Here is a 21,235-nt window from a genome sequence, read left to right on the forward strand (position 1 = left end):
GTTTCTTACAAAAAATTTGGTGGTGTACTTTGGTACCCCCGGTGTTTTTCAGTTAGGTTTTCTGACAAATGAGGATCTCAGCCTCGGCTATACTAAAATTCCTTTCCTCACCACTACACTAAGACCGTCCTCATGGATGACGTGGAGACACTGTTGAATCTCCATAAGAGTCAGCCTTAGGAGCGCGAAGATCAAAAATCCTATTTGACTCACTAACTAGGATGATTATTATGTTAATATTTGACTTGACTAGAGTGTTGTCTCGTAGAATCTTTCTGGTCTTAGTTTAATAACCTATGGCCGCATCTCTTCCCAATAGTCGTCATTGTTGTCTCTTGGAGATGAAAAGACATCTCCAGTGGACATGAAACCCTTTACAAATAGTGGTGATTGTTTCTCTTGAAAACATGATCAAACTTACTTTTTTCTTCTCTTCTATTAGCATCATCATAAACCTTAAAAAATGTGTTCTTGGTCGGGTCAAGGAAGTACAATCCTTGAATTCGATTACGGTGTTAGAGCTTCATTAAATCCTGAAGGCATGGTTTGTTGACTCGCCAATTATTTGAGAAAGGTCAAATTATTGTCCAAAATAACCGAAAGATTCTTGAAGTCAGGGATACACCAATTTTTTATGTGTTTTCATCCTCTAGGTTTAACCCAACTTTCCAGCAACATTATTCCTTACAGATGCTCATAAGTCAAAACCCAAATCCAATTAACCACAAATTAATAGAAACCTAATTCACAGGATAACCTGAAAAAGAATCATATGTGCGAATACCATCAATAATAAGAATTGTATAATTTCTTCTTAAACTCTGTGTTTGGTAAGATAGTCGGTACACCTGGTACGTGCTGATTGGTTATGTTATGCATATTGGTTCAACTATCTATGAGTTGTCATATGTTTACTTTACTCTTCTGTTTCTCTTAGAGTATACACTGTAATTTGTAATTTTGTGTTTCTTTGGGATAATGAAAATCAATTCATTTTGCTTGGAGATGGTATCATGGCCATATTTTTCATAAAACCTTTTTTCTTTTCTTTTTTCTTTTTTGATGATTCAAGAATTCTTATCTCAATCATCTTCAACGGAAAATCCGATTTCAAATTCAATAACTAAAGTTCCTTTAAATCAATTAACCAATTTCATTTTTCTAAAGTTAAAAGAAGATACTAGCTTATCGGGTGTTAAAATCCCTCTAGTCCTATACCAGAAAAAGATATATAATATGTATATCTTACGCCGGAAAATAAGAATACATACTTCAATGGTAATAGGTGCTCTGTACTATCCTCATAACGTCTTTATAAATATACATGCGGTCTAGAGTTTCAATCAGGCGAAATCTCTTAGATACATTGTCCACTAGTATAGAGCAATTTGAATCAATCTTGAGTGCAACAATTCATCAGATGAATTCCTCGGCATCTACTGTAATTAATGATTCACAATAAATACTACTCGTACAATTGTGAGTACAAGCACACATTCATCTCAAATACGTCATTGCGAAGTGTTAATGGCATTGGCATGGCCACGCCGCCGCCATCATTTCCTATCCCGACATTATGGACATCACCCCAGCGCTGGGCCTTTGCATAAACATCTCAATCTCAGGCTGGCAAGCTTGTGTCAGGGCCATTCTTTCACTGGTGCAGATTATGCTAGCATTACTACCTTCCAAGCGTTAGGGTCATTCCTTCATTTGTGCATATTTCATCAACATCATTTGTATCGACACCGGCATTTCTAGTGTTAGTCTTCTACCACTAGTACTCATGCTCCACAACCATTATATCGATGGGGCCAACTCATTTCTGGCAAACACCAATGGAGTACGTGTTGGGAATATATATTTAAAATATAAATTTATATTCCAATAAATATAAAGAAAGTTTTTAATAGCATTTAAGTTTCTTAAATAAAAAATTAATTTTGGTTATAATCGATTTTGACCGTTTTATATTTTGCTTTATTAATAGTATTTAATACACCATAATAACTTCTCCTTGAATGGCATTAAAAAAAAAAATTTGAATACAAAATCAGAATTTGGTTGGAAGAAAAAAGAGAGTTTTATCTTTTAAGAGTGAGTTTCTATTATGCCTCTTGAGTTTAAAAATGAAAATGAAAAGAATTAGATGAGTTGTTGAAGCCTTTTTTCTCATGGAGAGTTTTTATTATATGTTTCTTGAATTTAAAAGCAAAATGAATTATTGTGAGAAAGAAAAACAAGTGTGAGATCATCCTTGGTTTTTCTAAAGAGTTTCTGAGCAAGAATGAAGTGTAAAAGTTTCACATCCTCTCACCGTGCAAGAGTGATTGTGTGAGAGATTGATCTCGGTTGTTTTATCCTGGGGACGACGCGACATTGAAGAACTGCTTGCACAATCTTGGGCAGAGCCGCGAAACGTCTTAAAGAAAGCGACATAGTCTGCGACTCAACCATAACAATTGTTTCGTGTTTGATTTTTATTTGTTGTGCAGGAATAATTCAGCAATTGTTCAAACAGTACGATGCAAGCTGCTCTAACATTTTCCTTAGTTTATGTCGCAAGCACTTCAATTTGATTACATGAGCGGCGGAAGTTTAGTAATTAAGTATTTTGACTTGATACACTAATATTCGGTATTGTTCAAGCTTACTAGCTCTAGTATCTTATTTTACTTGACTTGTTAAAGATTACCGAGTTTCTCTAAATGGTAAGTCTTCGTGTTGAGTCTTGGTTCAACTACTTGACTATATAGTCTTACACGACTATGTCAAATCAATAATAATAGCATATTAACTCTGTCGTTGATTTTTACGAGACATCAATTATGTCATATAAGGGGATATTCTTTAAGATTTTGGTTTGTAGGTATATGGCAGATGCGGTGTGCCAATACCACACGCAACAAAAAGAAACTAAGTCATGATTAACGCTAAGGGAAAGAAGGGATAAGTGTATAGGTAGTAATCAGTGTTCCCAACAATGTGGAAAGGATTTTACCACATTTCCCAGAACTTCTCGATTCTTCTATTTTCAACACATTTTTCACTTTTCAAGGGAGACTTGTGCTACTACTATTATAAATAGGAAACTTGACCTATTTATAATGGATATGAAAAATACCAATTGATCTTAGAGAGTTCGAGTCTTCTCTTAGTTCTATACAGAGAATCCTCAATATAGTAGTTTTACAACAAAGTTTAAGAACTTGATCTCTACAGTTTGACAACACCACCTATATCTACATCACCACCCTGATCTCTCATTCTTTATCTGCTTACCCCCTAAGATCAATATTATCTACTGTTTTTGTGGTCGAGCACTCGAACGACCATTTCTTGGTTTAGCCGACTTTTATACGATTTTGATCTCTCAAACTCAATTTACCCCTCATTTTTACATTATTAATTCTTTTATACCTGAAACACCTGGAAATCTCTAAGGATTTATGTTATCAAAAAGTATAAATTGATGAAATTCTTGGATGAATCGGATCCACGTACAATTCATTTTACGACTTGATGAAATCAAGAAAATAGAATTGAAAATCCTATTTACAATGATTAGATTGAAAAAGATACAAATTATAATGTGGATAAATTCAACAATTTCTGAATTTTTTCCTTTTATTTTGCTAGATCAACTAATTTTCATCATCCCTGGAGTACTCAATTCATGTGTACCAAACTTTAATCTCTTAAATAAGTTAATAAATTAATGAATCAATTTGTTTTCAGATCAAATTGCTCCTAATGAGATAATCTCTGATAACGAACTTGTTGTAGTTATCTTATCTACCTTTTGCTACTACCATGAGAACTCAAAATCCACATGTATCTAGTATTGAACTCCATAATCTTCTTATTAGTTAAGATTATGTAGTTACTGAGAGAAATAAAACTTTTCTTACTAAATTCAATAAGCGAGTCATTGTTGCAAAAATGAATAACTTTGTCCTTTAGATAGAGGATATAATCTTAATTTTTCTAGAGGAGGTGGTAAATCTAGTATTTTTCATTCTAGTTGAGCTTTAGGAAATTTGCTTCCGGCTGGTCAAGAGTTATTCTATTTTTTTCTCTCATTCTAGCAGAGATTCAGGCGTTTTACAATCACCTAGTACTTCTAGACCTCCTCCAAATTTTTACTCAAATGATAGACCTACATTTATATCCCAAACATGGTCACTCTGATGATGAATGCTGGAATAGATTTAATTGTTCCTATCAAGGCAGAGAACCTCATAGATATCTGGAAGTTATGCTTGTTGCTGCAAATATCTTTCGGGAAATTCTTGGTACATGGATTACGGTGCTAACATCCAGTTGACTGTTGATGCGAGTAATTTGGATGCAACTAATACCAATTTTTTGTTATTTTTGTGAAACTATTGACACTACTGGTGAGAAGGTATGTCTACATGTTCCTAAAGCCACACAAAATTTTATATGTGTTCATAAATTTTCTCATGACCAGAAATGTTCTCTAATTTTTCACTTCAGCTCGTCTCTTTGTTGTTAATGACCTCAATTCAGGGAGGATCCTTTTCTAGGGACCAATGACAATAGTCTGTATATCTTTCCCAGAACTCAAGCATTTCTTACCGCCTTGCTTTATGCTAAAGCTTTATATGAAGTATGGCCTAAGAGATGGGCTCATCCTTTGTATGAGTCTTTTAGTAAAGTCTATAGGTCAACGATGCTTGCAAATATCATGTAAAAGCCCTTATTATGTAATACGTCCCAACTAGGCATAAATCATTAACTTCCATTTAATGTCTCAAATTCTAGTTCTACTGCACTTCTACAACTTCTTCATCTTGAAGTATGGGGCTCTACTTCTGTTGTTTCTGTAACAAGTTTCAGATTCTATGTCAATATTTAATTTCTCGAAGTTTTGTTGGGTCTTTCTTTTAAACTGCCAAGTCTGATTTTAGAACTATTTTCATTAACTTTAAGAATTATGCTGAAAATTTGCTCTCTTGCACGATCAGAGCCAACCGAACTGATGGTGGCGGTGAAGTTATTAATCATGGATTAGACTTATTTTTGTCTTATTTTGATATTAATCATAAATTTTCTTGCCCCCACACACTAGAACAAAATAGCGTTGCTAGTCCAAGCATAGGGATCTCCTAAATACGACAAAATAGTTTTTACCCACTTACGTATATGATTTTCAAATTAGGTGTTTACCTTCTTTCCTAAGTAATAAATATCTAATACCAAAAATAAGGGTACTTTGTTTTTTTTTAGTTTATTTGCTTTCTTAATAAAAACTTACCGATTTCTCAGTGGGTAAGTAACTTCCGGTTATTATGCGTTTTAGAATTATACTAGTAATAAATAAATACTTCTTCCGTTTCTGCAAAAAATTTAGGCTAAAATTAAAAACTGATAGTAATACTTTTGCAGAAATTGATGTAGTACCATATCTTATTCATTATTACTAGATAGAGCATAACTCGTGCCACAATGACAAGGTGATGATGGTGGATAGTTTACTGCCAAGAACACAACTGAGAAAGGGCACAAGCGTTCGATAACCATTGTCCATTACTTCACCCAATAGCCTAGAACCCATTGATTATGGCCTCAGAACTCCGATCTCCGAAGCAAGATTGTAAATCTTTTTCACTTTTTGGAAAAACCATAATGCATTCAAAAAGAAATCATTTTTTTTTCTCAGTAAAGATATGGATATACTAGAAGAGGATGAATATAGCAGTATGCAAAAGGGAAAGCGCCGAAAATACAAGAGAGAAAAGATTACAAACACAGTAAGAAAGACCAAAGACCCCTACTTGACTACAAGGATGAGAGGAGCTACAACAAGTAAATTATAGAGGTCCTAAAAAGAGTTGTTTTCAATTGACAATAACGTCGTATATGAATATACCATCTGAAGATAGAGAAGAGGAAGCCCAATGAAACACACAGATTTTTATTTCGATTATCAAGTCCTCCGCTTTCTTCTTCTTTGCAGAGAAAGTTCTTGAGTTGCGCTCTGACCAAATGACCCAGAAAATTACAGCATACAACCGTTTCCAAATTTCGGAAACCTTTAGAGTTGAAAGAGAATTTACCCCAGTTCTTAACCACTTCCATTGGAGAAGAACCTCTAATAGAAGGCATGTTCGCTGAAGAAGTAAAGAAATGCCAGATCTGAAGGATGAAAGGACACTCCAAAAACAAGTGCTGACAAGTTTCCGGGAGCCCATTACAAAAGGGACAGATGTTTAAGATAGGTTGTCCATTGGAGTCTACCAGAGCACTATTTCTCCTATGAAGATTTGAGATGGTCGGTAGTCTGTCTAGCACAAGTTTCCACAAAAAGAAACCAACTTTTTTAGGCCAACTCCTGGACCATATTTTCTTATTAGGGAATTCCAAGATAGAAGGGTCAGACACATCACACAAGTAAGCAGACTTAACAGAGAAAGTACCCGACTTGTCTCCAATCCCATATGAGCTTATCTAGCTCTTCAGAATTGATGGAAACTGCATCGAGAATAGGCAAAAACACCCCATCTTGGCTATTTCGGTATCGTAAAATCTGCGACGATGAATTCCCAGATCCCATGAAGAGATAGAACCAGAAGACCCAACCACACTAGCCAAGGAGCAAAGTATTGAAATTGAAATTGAATAGAGGTTATGGCACATAGATTTTACTGGGCCTTAAGTACACCATTTATCTTCCCATAATTTAATAAAAATCCCATTACCAATCTTGAATCGAGTATTTTTAAAAAAATCATCATCTACGTTGCAGATGCTTATCCACACACTCACTCCATGACTAGCCTTTGAAGATATAGTTCTCCAACTCATGACATCCACTCCATATTTCTCAGAATCAATCTTTACCTAGAAAACGTTTTTTTCCTTGCCAAATCTCCGTCATCATTTCTTAATCAGAGCTCTATTCATTGGCCTCAGTTTTCTAATTCTGAGTCCGCCTTCGTGCAAAGGTTGACACACTGATTTCCATTTAACCCAATTATGCTTTTTACCGTTTTCAGCGTCATTCAAAAAAAAAATCTCTAATTGTCTTTTTTATTATCTATCGGGTTTTGTTATCTTGTGCGCCCATACACAAGATAACACCCAATCATTGCATTGGGAAAGTGCAAAAATAATTTAAAAAATAAGAGAGATGATTTTAACTTGCATTGAGAATGTAAAATAACATAGATTTACCAAACATGATTTATTGAGAATGAAGTTTTGCAAAATAACAAAACCCCTATCTTAATGACCGACATAGGGCCATAAAGAGAGAAAACATTCTTATCATAATGACGTCAAAACCGTCAAAAAAACAAACCGCCCCTCACAAAGATAGACCCCTCCCTTGGATTAACTTGGTTTTATGTACGTTTTTTGTGAGAGGACGATTTTTACAACGGATTCTTTATCGGTTTGTCAATCATTTTCGTTTTGAGGGTCTCGGGCTCTCGCCCATTTCGCAAATGAATATGGCAAGAACATAGGAAGTTAAGAGAACTAATCATTGAAAGTGGTTCTCATGACACTTGTCAATAAAAGAAGTGAAGTGAAATGGTTTCCATGACACTTGTCATCAAAAGAAGTAAAGTGAAATGGTCCCCATGACACTTGTCATCAAAAAAGGTTAAGAGAAAAATGGTCTCAAAAATTAAAGTAACATTTGACTTTCCCAATTAGGAAACCAGTCTATTTTCTTAAAACATTTATTTATAGAAATCAGCCGATTAAAAAGGAACGGCGAGTATATAGTAAACAGTAGTTAACTAAGTCTGATTAGATGGAGCAATAAACATTCTCAACATAGTAGTGTAGTACGGTATGGATGCCTTTAGCTTTTCTGTTTTTAATTGATTTGAACAGCAAAGCGTTAAAACCGAAGTGTTCCGTTCCATGTCCTTCTGCCAAAAATAACGTGTTACGTTTCTATCGAGAACCAGAAGCATATTAAAACTCTACTCAATGTACTCATCTCTAGGAATCTTTCTCTTTATATGCAAAATTTTTAATGAAAAACAATAAATAAACAAGATCACCAACCAAACCCTTTTACTGGGAGTTGCAGTTTAAGGATGAGACAAATTAGAGGGCCCTTAATTTATTTCTGATACCTAACCTAATCCAGATCTGAGCTTTTTCATGAGCCTCACACATCATGGAATGTAGAGTATGAGCAATGGTAATGTATGGGCGGGAAGAGATCTATTACATTTCAGTTGCACAAAGACTTAAAATTAAAAGAGTCCTAAAAACATCTCCAATGCTAGAGGTCAAGGTTATCCAATGTGGATGTCTTATTTATATTTTTTGGTTGTGAGCCATTTATTTAAAATCCATCTTCAATCCCCAAGGTTTTATCTTACACTTTTTGTCTAAATCTAGACACAAAAGATGATGTAGACTTATGACCCAAAGTCATAAAGAAAGTCTTATTTAGACTTTCTCTTTTATCCCAACTTTAACCATGTCATCTTACCTATGACCCTCCTCACCTATGCATTGGAGATGAAACTTTGGTGAAAAAAATATTAAATCATGTGTCATACTAATTTAAGACCTCTACCCCTTGTCTGGGAGATGCTCTAAGTACATAAAGTGTGTAGTTAATTTCTAGATAATGCAATACCCAGCTAGGGGTAGTTCTATGCCTAGATTGTCAGTTTTCAATTGGGTGATGGAATTATTTCCCCTTATCAATTTGATTTGCTTTTGGGTTTGTGTTTTGCTTACTGCCAGTAAGTTTCTTGGATGAATTTATTTTTTCCGTGTGGAAAAAAGAAAAACTCAACAATGTTACTAATTCATGGGAAAAATCAATAAGAGGAGGAAGGATCCCTTCTCTTATTGAGGAAGGATCTCTTGACACTTTTATTTTTGGTAGGCATGTAGAATTTGATAAGAGAAACACATCCTCAAAATATTAGTTTCAAATCCGTTACGGTTTGATTTTTATTTACAAAAATGACGTCCAACGTGTGAGATAATGTGATAATAAAAGTGTCCAGGAATCCTTCCTCAATAAATAAATAAATACCATGCTTCAAAATGAAAAAAAACGTTGCCGATATACAAACAGAGGTACAGCTGGTGGCCAAGTGTATGATCCTTATATTTTTGTAGACACGCACTTTGGCTTAAATTATTAGTTCCACTGGCACTGTTTCTCTCCCAGTGCTCCCATTATATATCGAGTTTGGCAAATTCATGATTCGTTGCTTTTCTTTGTCTATCTTTTGTTTTTAATTTGACAAAATTAAAAGGAATAGAAAAGATATACTATGAAAACTTCAAGCAGTGCGACATGGGGCTGCCCATTTTCAAATAGGAGAGTTAAGGCATCGCCTTATCGAATATTCCCTTTAACCTTTGCTTCCTTAATTTTGTCATTCTTGTGTTCACAATGTGTATGATGAACAATGGCTGTCGAACGCTTATGCGCTGCTGTAGTTGTGTTGACCAGTAGAATTGGCAAAACCACAAAAGGAAAGATTTGCGACCCGTTCTTATTATTACTTTTTTTTAGTTCTGTCTTTGATGTTCAATGTTTCCGGCTTGGGTGCCTACTTCACAGTTCATCTAATCAGTAAAGCCGTGTAAAATCATCAGTGCTAAAGAAGCCAGTTAGTGACTTCGAGAAGAATTGAAATGCTAAGCAATATGGAAACCGGAAAATGGGTTATTTGTCCAAATATATTTAAAACATGGTTCAAATGGACGAGCAAAAATTATTATGGGTGAAATGAGGACATCAAAAAAATAGCAAGGATGAAACTGGATTCATCCTGACTTAAACTTAAAAAATAGTAAGGATGAAATTGGATGCATTCTGATGTAAATTAAAAATAAGAAAAAGTATTTGAAAATGGGTAGGATGAAACTGTTTACATCCTGACTATTTTTAAATTTTTGTCCATTTAAACAGTATCAAAATCTAAATGTCACTTTCATCCAGGAATTGTTGATTTTGGTCTTTTTAACCAATTTTGTGTATAGAAAACAAACCTCCATCAAACAAGATGCGCAAATACATTGTGTGTGGAGCAAATGGCTCCTTACTAAGAGGTTGCCAATAGCTTTGCACTCTCCAAATGGGAATCTTACTATTGTTTATACGCGTGATGTATACGAGAGTATTGAACAATTTCAATTAACAATCAACCAAACACAAATACCTAAAAGATACGGAAAATGGATCATTTGACCAAATATTTTTAAAACATGATTTTAATGGATTTGACCAAATATTTTTAAAACATGGCCTTAATGGATGAGTAAAAATTAGTATGGATGAAATTGACACAAAAAAATAGTAAGAATGAAACTGTATTCATTCTGGCTTAAACTTAAAAAAGAGCGAAGATGAAATTAGATGCATCCTGATGTAAATTAAAAATAAGAAAAAGTATTTGAAAATGGGTATGATGAAACTGTTTACATCCTGGCTATTTTTACATTCTCGTCCATTTAAACAGTATCAAATTTTACATGTCTTTTTCACCTAGAAATTATTGATTTTAGTCTTTTTAACCAATTTTGTTTAAACGATAAGTACCAACTTCATAATAAACAATAAAGAAGAAGACTACATAGCTTAATGGTTATCATTACCTTTAACTGCTGAATCCTTAGGTTCTTTAATTGGGTGTTCAGCTTCCACAAATATAACGTAATATGTTAGCATATGTGAACATATTTTAAAAATCCAAACACATAATTCCTGCTTATATTTTCAACTTTCAACTCCATATAAGTGCGGCAAGATCATAAATTATTCATCTAGGAAATGGACTTTTGTACTCTACGGACATAACGCGTTTCAGTCTAACTTGAAACTGTAGATAGATGGGCAAACCAAACTAGCTTTTGTTGTAGATGAGCTTTAATTAATTAAAGTTTCTTGGATTAATTAGTTACTTTAGAAAGAAGAAGCATGATAATAAGCAGCATAATGATCGTCGTGGTAGGGACCATTCAAAGTTTTGGATTTAGATGTCATAATTTCGTGCTTCTTCACTGCCGGAATTTAAGGAATTAGTAATTTATACACTCCCCCAATATCTCCATCTTTTTAAGTAGTTAACAAGAAATTAAGAATAGTAATCAAATGCCATTTTAGATCACTAGTGATCAATCAACTATCTCTATGCAAACAAAATGCTCCTCCTAGCTACTTTACTTAAACATATATATAAACTTAATTTGGATCTAAAGGATAAATTAATTAGTAAATTGATAGATTCCATCCATGATAGTGCATGTGAGGTTTTATCGATCAACCCTCTCTAAACCATAGTCCGTCCATTTATGAGTGTAGCTTTGCTTAACTTATTGTGAGTGAGTGACTGTGTTCTTTTGTTTTCTCTTGATCATGTTTTGACTTGTTTCGGTTTCTTTTTTCATTCCTGCACTTAAAAAGGGAAAGAATACTACATAAGATTGGATCACAGATGTTGAATCCGCTGACATGTCTAACATGTGCTGGAGAATAGTGTATGTTGCTTGCACTGGCTTTACATGGTGAGGATTCAAAGATCGATCTTGCAAAATGACACATTGACGACACATGGAATAGTGTCTGTATAGACTAGAGCACGATTGATGATTCAGAAGAAGAACTGCTAGAGTTTGACCGCGCTAATATGTATCCCATTGCACCCAAATTTGGAATAGAAGATGTGATGAGCGATACAGGTGTGTACCATTGACTCATTTGCAAGCTCGACCGTTGTTTGTACAGGCGCATAACTGCTGCTCGTGAAAAATTCACTGTAAAAAGGAAGTAGGTGCAACGCTCTATAAATACCATTTTTTTTACTTAGTGGATATGTTGATGACAGGGCCAAGAAAGGTCTTCTTCTGATTCATTGGAAAGAAGAAAAGTCATGCCTATTAAGTAGTGGGGTCAAACTGAGTTAACTCATTAGCAGCAAAAGACTGTAGCTAATTAAGCTTCGTTCAAAAGTTAGGCAGCAACACTAACTATTATTGCTAAGAGTGTAGTACTAGTAGTTATATCTTCAAATTAATCATAGATTCATGCAAGTAAATAAAAAAAGTCATAATTATCGTCATAGATCATAATGGTCATAAGGTATAGGTAGAACGGGTAATAGAAGAGTCCATGATGATATGCCAAGCACGTAGTACTCAAAAGGATATCATCTTCATAGACAGAGTCAATACCGAATGCTAGTTTTTTCATGAGTAACCCATCGAACCCTGTAAACGCTTAAGCACAAGGTTTAGGGCTTTGACACTGTGTTTAATTGTTCGGGCCGAAAAATGAGTTAAATACAAATTAATGTGAATCAAGTACACAATAATACTTCTGTTACACTTCTTGCATGATGTGAAGGGTCCATAACCATAAACTCGACATTTAATAGGTTTAGCTGTATAAAGCTTCTTCAATTATCCACAAAAAGAAAGGAATTGCAGCTCAGTGGTTGTAATTACAGTGACAGATTTGGTTTCACATTTTAAAGGTAAAAAGACTCATAGTGGAACTCCATTACACAACTGTTCTTACAGTGGAACCCTAAAAGTAGTTACAAGTTTTCGTTTGTTAAGTGAAAAACAGTGTACGTTTCATGAATAACAAAAATGGAATTATTTAAGGAGTTGGAGATGAAATGTATTTCTGAACATACCATCCAAAGAAAAAGCAGAATAAAATAGAATAGAGACAACAACCTGTTAATGAGGGTATTTCAGGTATAGTGTGTACTTTCTCACGGGTCTCATTGTCATTTTCAGTTCCTTGGTTGGCTATTGTTATTTCCTGTCTTTACTTCCTCCTTGTACTGTCCTACAAATTGTGTGTTTGTTCTTCCAATACAATTCTGGACGTAGAAAAGTAAACTCCACAAAAACCGATAGACCCATATTTATGTCGTGGGTCCCACTTTCCACCCAAGATTAACAACATGGGATGGTTAGTGTCTATCGATTTTGGTGAAGTTCACGTTGCTCGGTTCATTTAGCATTTTAGTTTCCCGAAGCAAATAGTGCGATTTTAAAATAAACAATAACAATTAAGAGCTGATTTTACAGGAATTAAGTATAAATCTGTTGCTGTTAATCACTTTTTATTTTTCATTGTTTTTTCTTTCCGAAAAGGAAACTAACCTCATATATTAATCTAGGATTGAAATCAAAATTATTACCAGAACAATAACGTCAAAAGTTTAGACTACCAGTTTATTACCATCATCATCATTAAGGTCTCTCCATGGGTCCGAAAATTCAACCGATATAATTTTTTTCTTTTAATGTTCAGGAAGGTACACAAAAACAAGTTAAATGACCATATTTGGATTGTTAAAAGGAAAACCAAACAATTTAACAAAAATACAAAAGGTAGAAATATTTTTTTTACCGATAAAAAGGTTGGTGCTTATGAGTTTCAAATTCAGGTCAGTGATATCATCACCCAATGATTTGCCACAGTATTAGGCTGAGTTTGATAATGTTTTTATTTTTCCAAAAGTACTTTTAAAACCTATACATGTCAATAACTTATGAAATTGTTGTTTGGTAAAAAAAAATCAAAGTGCTTTTTACCCAAAGCACTTCCCAAATTTTTCAATTTTTAGAAGCCAGAGAGGAGGAGCTTTTAAAAGCTACAAAATCATAAGCTTTGGTCCCACCAAAATTTAATGTTTGATTTATACTTTTTATCCCTATTTTATTTTGTAAGTGACAAAAATTACCCTTAAATATATATACAGTCAATTTTTATTTCTTATATTTTATTCTTTAAATATTATTATATTTTTTTCAAACTATTTTATGATACCATTTCATTTAATTTGTCAAAAATAAAAATAAAGACAAATATTAAATATTTACCTAATTTTAGTTTGATTTTTTGTTTGAATATATATATATACTAAAAATTGGTTAAGTAAAATAATTTTTTTTAACAATCATAATAATAGTAACAATCATAATAATAGTAACAATTTTAATCAGTTTAACTTTAATTAATATTTTACCAAACGTGTAACTGTTTTTTTCTCACAGCACAACAACACACACCAGAAAAGTGCTTTTATAAAAGCCACAACAATACCAAACTAAGCCTTAAAATGAAATCTGCTCAAAGTAAATATATTAGGATCAACAAATAATCTATCCATTTATCTATTTATTCAATCACCGGATTAGGCTTTGATGTTAAGTCATTGTCTTAGCATTAATCCTTATTTCTCTCTTATAAACTTGAATAAGTGAGCCCAAACTCTCAAAATTTACCTGACAAGATTTAGACACCATAATAGCTTCAAAATACCATACCAGCTAGAGGGATATCAAGTCTTATATATTTTTTCTTTTTTTGATCGGTAAATAATTTGGTGCTGACGAGTTTCGAACTCAGATCAATGATATCATCATCCCAGTAATTTCACCATCGTATTACAGTGACACCGATAAATTTTATTGGATGTTACCGGATTCATACGAAACAAAATAACCCTCATCTTTATATTAACTGGATTGGTAATTTTTCTTGGAATTTGAAAGTACTATAGCGCACTGCAAAATAGTTGAAAATTTTGTTTGAAAATGATATGTACAAAAACAAAAAAAGATTCTGGATAGAATTTGTTTTGGCACATATCAAGTTGGCTTAAAATTGTAGGACACACGAAGATATAACAAGGATACGAACGACAACAGTTTGGGGACATGAAATGAAGAGTCATCCAATAGCTTGATTCGGACCCTTTTGTTTTGGGAACCAAAACCAACAACGACATTATTGAATCAAAAAAGCTTGAGCTTAGTTTTACCCTTTCTCTCTCTCTCCCTCTTTGAGAACTCCCACAGACAACTCTCTCTTTCTGACCACAGGAGAGATATTATCAGGTGAGGAGGAGAACTCAGTGAGAACAACACAAACTTCATTGCTTTCTTTCCCCCCCTCTCCCTCTCTCTCTATAAATTTCTCTATCGCTAATTTTTAAGCTCTGGGTTCCTCTTTTTTTGAAAAGCAAATCCTAAAGTTCTGATCTTTCAAGTTCAGGTACTCATTTTAATCTTTTTTCTGAAAATCTTTTGCTTAATCAGTTTAGTGTGATTAAGTATTTCTCAATTCTACATTTTTTTGTTTGTGGGGGTTTTTGGATCTGCTGAGTTATGATGGTAGGGTTTTATATGAGATTATCGTTTTCTGGTTTATGATGCTTGAGATCTAGATTAGTTACTTCATCGGTCCTTGAATCTTGTTCATCTGTTTGGTTTTCTCTTTATTTTAATTTTGTAGTTAAGATTTCTTGTTTTATGGCTTTTTTGTTTCTCATTGGGACATTCATTCAAACGTCAAGTATTAGCCTATTCTAAGATTGTACTCTTTAATCTTTGTTTTCCCGGGTGAGTTTTTAATTTATGGTGATTTTTCAAGGGCTGATTTTGAATTTTTGATCTCTTGTATACATGATGGATCTATTGTTCATTTCTTAGGAACATGGCTTCTCTCAGTCCTCATGAACTCCATGATCATTTTTAATTTTTGGTTCAGTGTTGGAATATATGATTACTTGTCAGTTTTCTAGATCTACTTTTATCTGGTGAACTCTATTGTCTTGATCTGATTATATGGTATGATTAATTTGTATTTTTTTGTTTCATTTTTGATTCAAACTAATTGTTATTATTATCTCTTATCTGATTAATTGCAGATATCATCCTAGCCAAGTTAAAGCTTCTGTTTATGGGGTTAAACAAAAGCTCTTTCTGTGCAGCTCATGGAGAGCAAACTGGCTAGTAAACAAGGGATTTTATCAAATTTTATGTAGAAAAGACTTTGTATTGTAACATATATGATGGCTTCAAAATCAGGTGCCAGAGCTCACTCCGAACTACAGCAGAAAACAGCTATTAAACAACAAGTAGTAGAGCCGAAGCTGAACTCTCGTAGGCCAGCGCCTTTACAGGTTGCTAAACCAACGAGTAAATCAGAACCAGCTACGCCAAGAAAATCACCAAGATCTGTCAGGCAAGTTGTGGGAAAAGAGGTTACTAAAGAGGTATTAGAAGACCAAACAAAATCGAATCCTGTAAAAAAGGAGGTTGCTGATCCTATATCTGATAAAATAGGTTTAAATGCTTCTTTAGAAGGTCTCAAACAATCACTGCCCCAAGTAGACCCTGGAGTAAAAGAAACAAGGATGTCACTAGAAAGTGGTAGTGAAGATCAAGAAAAGAAAATTTCTGAACTAGGTAGTGCAAAAGATACCCCTCCTGGGTCAGCGAAAGTGAGTGGTGGAACGAGCAGTCTCAGCAAGACTAGTGGAAGTGCCAAGATCAGTGACCGCACCGATTTAGTTGAGAGTGGGAAGAGTAGTATGTGTAGAGGAAGCACAAGTAGTGATGTAAGTGATGAAAGCAGCTGTAGCAGCATGAGCAGCAGTGTTAGCAAACCTCACAAAGCAAATGATTCGAGATGGGAAGCAATTCAAGTTGTCCGAGTAAGAGAGGGAGCCTTGGGTTTAAGCCATTTTAGATTGCTCAAAAGATTGGGATGTGGAGATATTGGAAGTGTTTATCTATCAGAATTGAGTGGAACTAAAAGTTATTTTGCCATGAAGGTTATGGACAAAGGATCTTTAGCAAGCCGTAAGAAGCTTCTTCGAGCACAAACAGAACGGGAAATACTACAATGTCTGGACCATCCATTCCTTCCAACACTATATACACACTTCGAGACAGAAAAGTTTTCGTGTTTGGTTATGGAATTTTGCCCTGGTGGTGATTTGCATACCCTTCGGCAGAGGCAACCTGGAAAACACTTTTCTGAACAGGCTGTGAAGTATGTTTCCACATTGTGCTTTCCCTTGTGATAATTTTTTTTTTTTTTTAGTTAATTAGTTAGAAACCTAGAAAACCTGGCCATATCTTAGATCAACTTGTTATTCCCTACATAAGTCCTGCTTTAAATGTTCATCATCACATATTTAGATGTTAGGGAGTGTACTAAATACCCCTTGCTCATTGGTGTGTTTGTCTGTTCCTTAGTTTAGTTTACTTACAGAGGCAGTGAGCCACCCAAGAAAAGTAAATATGTCATGAGAGCAGAAAGGAGAAGCTTCTAGAGTATAGCGTACATGAGTAATTGAAAAATGAAATTTTGAAAGACCTGAATGTAACATGTAGTTTTGAGATAAGGAAGGTTAATATTGTTTCCTAGTAATATCACGGCACAGGCAGACCATGAAGGATAGGTTGTTACCTTCATTTATCCATTTCAAATAAACAGTAGCACCTGAGTGCTTGAAGCTGAATATGAGTTTGTCGTCATTGCCTTGACTTTAACTTGTTAATCTGTTTCAAGGCATTGACATTCTTTTGATAAATGTTGGTGGAGTACCATGATAGGAATTATAGGAGCAGGCTCGCACTTCTGAAACACCTGACCACTTTGAAGAGAAGGGTATACCATGGGACTTAGATAATGGGTTTCTCTTTGATTTTTCTTCTCTAGTACTGCAGCTTGATTCCAGTCTACAGCCAATTTTTTTGATGTTATAATTCTCCAAATCGTATAAATTGTAAATCATGTTATTGTGTGTGCGCTTTTTTTCCTTCTGTGTTTGTGTGCTTTGATGGGTGGGGTGAATTGATATTATTTTGATTACACTGTGCAGGTTTTATGTGGCAGAGGTCCTTCTTGCTTTGGAGTACCTTCACATGCTTGGAATTATCTACCGTGACCTTAAGCCAGAAAATGTCTTAGTGAGGGAAGACGGTCACATAATGCTTTCAGATTTTGACCTTTCCCTTCGCTGTTCTGTCAGCCCAACTCTCGTGAAAACTGCATTTCTTGAGTCATCTGATCCATTCCGCAAGAACCCCGCGTATTGTGTTCAACCAGCTTGCATAGAACCATCATGTATCCAGCCATCCTGTGTAGCCCCCACAACATGCTTTGGCCCCCGTTTCTTCTCGAGCAAATCCAAGAAAGAGCGCAAGCCTAAAAATGAGATTGGTAACCAAGTCAGTCCCTTGCCCGAGCTCATTGCGGAGCCTACAGGGACCCGGTCAATGTCATTTGTGGGCACCCATGAATACTTGGCACCAGAGATCATCAAAGGCGAGGGCCATGGGAGTGCAGTAGATTGGTGGACTTATGGTATTTTTCTATACGAGCTTTTGTTTGGTAAAACTCCATTCAAAGGATCAGGAAATCGAGCAACATTATTCAATGTTGTGGGTCAGCCACTTCGTTTTCCAGAGTCGCCAGGGGTTAGTTTCCAAGCAAGAGATCTGATAAGAGGGCTTCTTGTGAAGGAGCCCCAGCACCGTCTGGCGTACAAGCGTGGTGCAACTGAAATCAAGCAACACCCCTTCTTTGAAGGTGTGAATTGGGCTTTAATACGTTGTGCCAGTCCACCAGAGATTCCGAAACCGGTTGAGCTCGAGAGGATCCCGGTTGTTCCAACGGCATCAACAAGCGAAAAGCCTGTGGTTCCTACTGCTCCAACGGAGAAAAGTAATGACAATTATCTTGAATTTGATTTCTTTTAGTGATTTATAAAACTTAATGACATTGTATTTGTTTGTAGTAGTCGGGGGTACGGGAAGGGTTTTTTATTAACGTTTTAGTGGTCAAGGGTTCTTCTTATACTGTTAGAAGATGGTGAGTTCCTTGTTATTGTTGTTGAGCATAATGTTGAAAAGAAATTGTAGTTGCAGAAGCTAAAAATGTTCAAAAGAAATCTTCTCAGATCTATAATCATCCGGTTACTTGTTATTGTCTTCAACTGTAAACAAGCTTCATACTAGTATTTTTTTTACAATTTAAAATGGAATGTTGCCTTAATGCGATAGGCCAACTCTGTATATATATATTGTGGTAAATACAACAACACTGTAACTGTACTCTCTGCCAACAAAGCAGTGTTTTTCAGAACACAAATACACTGTAGAAAAATTGCAGGGTCCCCTGAGGTTGGCAACCTTCAAGTTACCCACACGATTACCAACCTATGCAATATTGCAGTTCCACACCAATGAGTGAAATCATTGCTTGAGACAGAATTTGGAAGCAAAGCAGCTAAATGGAGAAAGGGAGCCTGAGCCTTTTACAAGGTCGTCAAGGTCAAAATCAGCAAGAACATTGTTGCTGCTGTTGCGACGTGAAGAGGGTCTGCTGTTACGCCGCGAAGAGGGTGCCGATGATTGACCATTAACTGTTATTGTTTTCGTCTCATCAATGACACTGCTGTTACGTCGCAAAGGGGATGCCGATGATTGACCATTAACTGTTATTGTCTTGGTCTCATCAATGACACCGCTATTGCTCCTTGGTGTGGATGCAGGGGATTCACCAGCCGGTGTCATTGTCTCCTCGGTGATTGCTAGTTCCTTGCCATTGTTTATTATCTTGATATCACATGCATCTGATGCACTTTTGAGTATCTGATCTCCAATTCCGTTTGCTTTCTTCAACTTTTTGTAACTGGATTTAGAAGTGCCGACAACTAGTTTCTTAATGTTGAGAATGAGAATGAGATCTGCCACAGCCTTCGCTACATTGTTGCTCTCGATCAACAGCGTCTCTACTGTAACCTAGTACGGAATACGAATATAAAAAGAGTGTCACATAACATTATTAATAGTCTAAGCTGAGTTTAATAGCATATACAGCCATGCCTTTATAGGCACACTTTTGGATTCAGATCTCAACAGCTAAGTGGGACTGAGATCATGAACACAGAAATGTGAAGCCGATAAGCCTTTTTTCCGTGTATAAGACTAATCTCAGTACTCCAAAAAGCCTTGGCCAATGGCGCTGCTCATAGAAGCATTTCCTATCGTAAAATTATGTACCTTGAAAACAGAGCAGACATCCAAGAATTTCTGAAGGAATTCCCTTCTCTTATGGCTTTGATGGGACATGTAGTTTTCCAGCTCCTCTGGACTCACTTGATCTTTAGGAACTCTCCCACCAACTATCAGCATGCATAGAAGTCCCACAAAAGCAGATAATGTCACATTAGAAATACACCCTCCAAATTTTTTTTTAAAGCAACTAAGTCGAGACACCAAAATTACCAAAAAGAAAAGCAAAGAGCTGCAACACTTACATGGACTCGGAATAAAGCTGACTTCCGGAAAGACATGGATAAGATTGATGGTTCTCATCGTGGAAGGATGGTGTCTCAAAGTCCATCTGAGTGCATCCAAGCTGGAATTCAATTTCCCTCCAACTGCTACATATATATTTTGTGCTCCAGATAAAGTTACACCAACTCCTTCAAACGATCCTTCCTCGATTGTTGCTGGTATTCCACGGTGCTTATCGTTAAATGAAAGAAATCCAATTCTGTTTGTTTCTCTCCGGATACTTGAATTATTATTATTATTATTATTATTATTATCTTCATCGATTTCTTCTATCTCACTGCAACTACTACTATTACTGCCTGTTTCATATATGCTGTTAAATCCGTTTGTATAAAGTTTATCATCAATCTCGTATTCGTCGTCCCTGATTTGATCTTTGCCATTCGGTTTTGTTCCATTCATTTTGAACTCTCACCGGGAGGAGATCAAGTTTCTTTTTCTGTTTTTGTTTTCCTTAACGATTTTCTGATCCAAGGACGAGGTCACTTATGCATTGACCGTTGATTTCTTAATTGCTTTGATTTCTACCTACGACTTGTATTTTTGTAGGTAAACTGCTGATTGTACGTTTTGAACAGCGTTTTCATCAATAGAATGATGCGAATAATCTTTAGTACGGTGGTTCGGCAATTATTTGTTTGGGAGTGGCTACCACCCAAATCCCTGACAGATATTTGCGTTTGACTATTCCTCTGCGGCTCCAGAAGAACTTTGATTTTTTTCCTTCACTGTCCAAGGAGACAAATACAGTGAATGAGAACTGAAAGTGAGACGTAAACTTGGACAGATCTTAATCCTCGAATTTGGCACATCACTCGACGTGTTGAAGATCTAACGTTTAAGTGCTTTTTTACAAGCTCGCAAAACTTCTAGTAGGTTTCACATTGATCTTTTCTTTCTCTTGCGTTTAATCCCTTGCTAATATATTGAATTAGCATATTATTATATATGTTGATGTCACAATGTATGGTTTTCAAAGGAGAAAATTAGGAATAAAAAATGTGAATAATTGAATTCCTTCCGAGTAAGTAGTAGTTGCAAGTTATGTCTATGATATAAACAAATGCGGGAATCTGGATATCCTGAGGGAATCCCGCGG

General features: G+C 35.3%; 2 protein-coding genes across 2 annotated transcripts; one reads left to right on the plus strand and one right to left on the minus strand.

Moving 5' to 3' along the window:
• Window positions 1-14,743: 14,743 nt before the first annotated feature.
• Window positions 14,744-18,767, plus strand: LOC113301917 (serine/threonine-protein kinase D6PKL1-like). The gene is made up of 3 exons (XM_026550757.1): window positions 14,744-15,034; window positions 15,690-16,819; window positions 17,655-18,767. Exons 2-3 carry the CDS (start codon window positions 15,831-15,833, stop codon window positions 18,532-18,534), a joined length of 1,869 nt encoding a protein of 622 aa, XP_026406542.1. The 5' UTR covers window positions 14,744-15,034; window positions 15,690-15,830; the 3' UTR covers window positions 18,535-18,767.
• A 26-nt stretch (window positions 18,768-18,793) lies between these two features.
• On the minus strand, window positions 18,794-20,990 carry LOC113301925 (U-box domain-containing protein 35-like). The gene is made up of 3 exons (XM_026550764.1): window positions 20,097-20,990; window positions 19,840-19,961; window positions 18,794-19,578 (listed from the first exon to the last, which is right to left on the minus strand). Exons 1-3 carry the CDS (start codon window positions 20,536-20,538, stop codon window positions 19,030-19,032), a joined length of 1,113 nt encoding a protein of 370 aa, XP_026406549.1. The 5' UTR covers window positions 20,539-20,990; the 3' UTR covers window positions 18,794-19,029.
• Between the last annotated feature and the right edge of the window lie 245 nt (window positions 20,991-21,235).

This window comes from Papaver somniferum, chromosome 1, assembly GCF_003573695.1.
Source record: "Papaver somniferum cultivar HN1 chromosome 1, ASM357369v1, whole genome shotgun sequence".
NCBI classification, from domain to species: domain Eukaryota; kingdom Viridiplantae; phylum Streptophyta; class Magnoliopsida; order Ranunculales; family Papaveraceae; genus Papaver; species Papaver somniferum.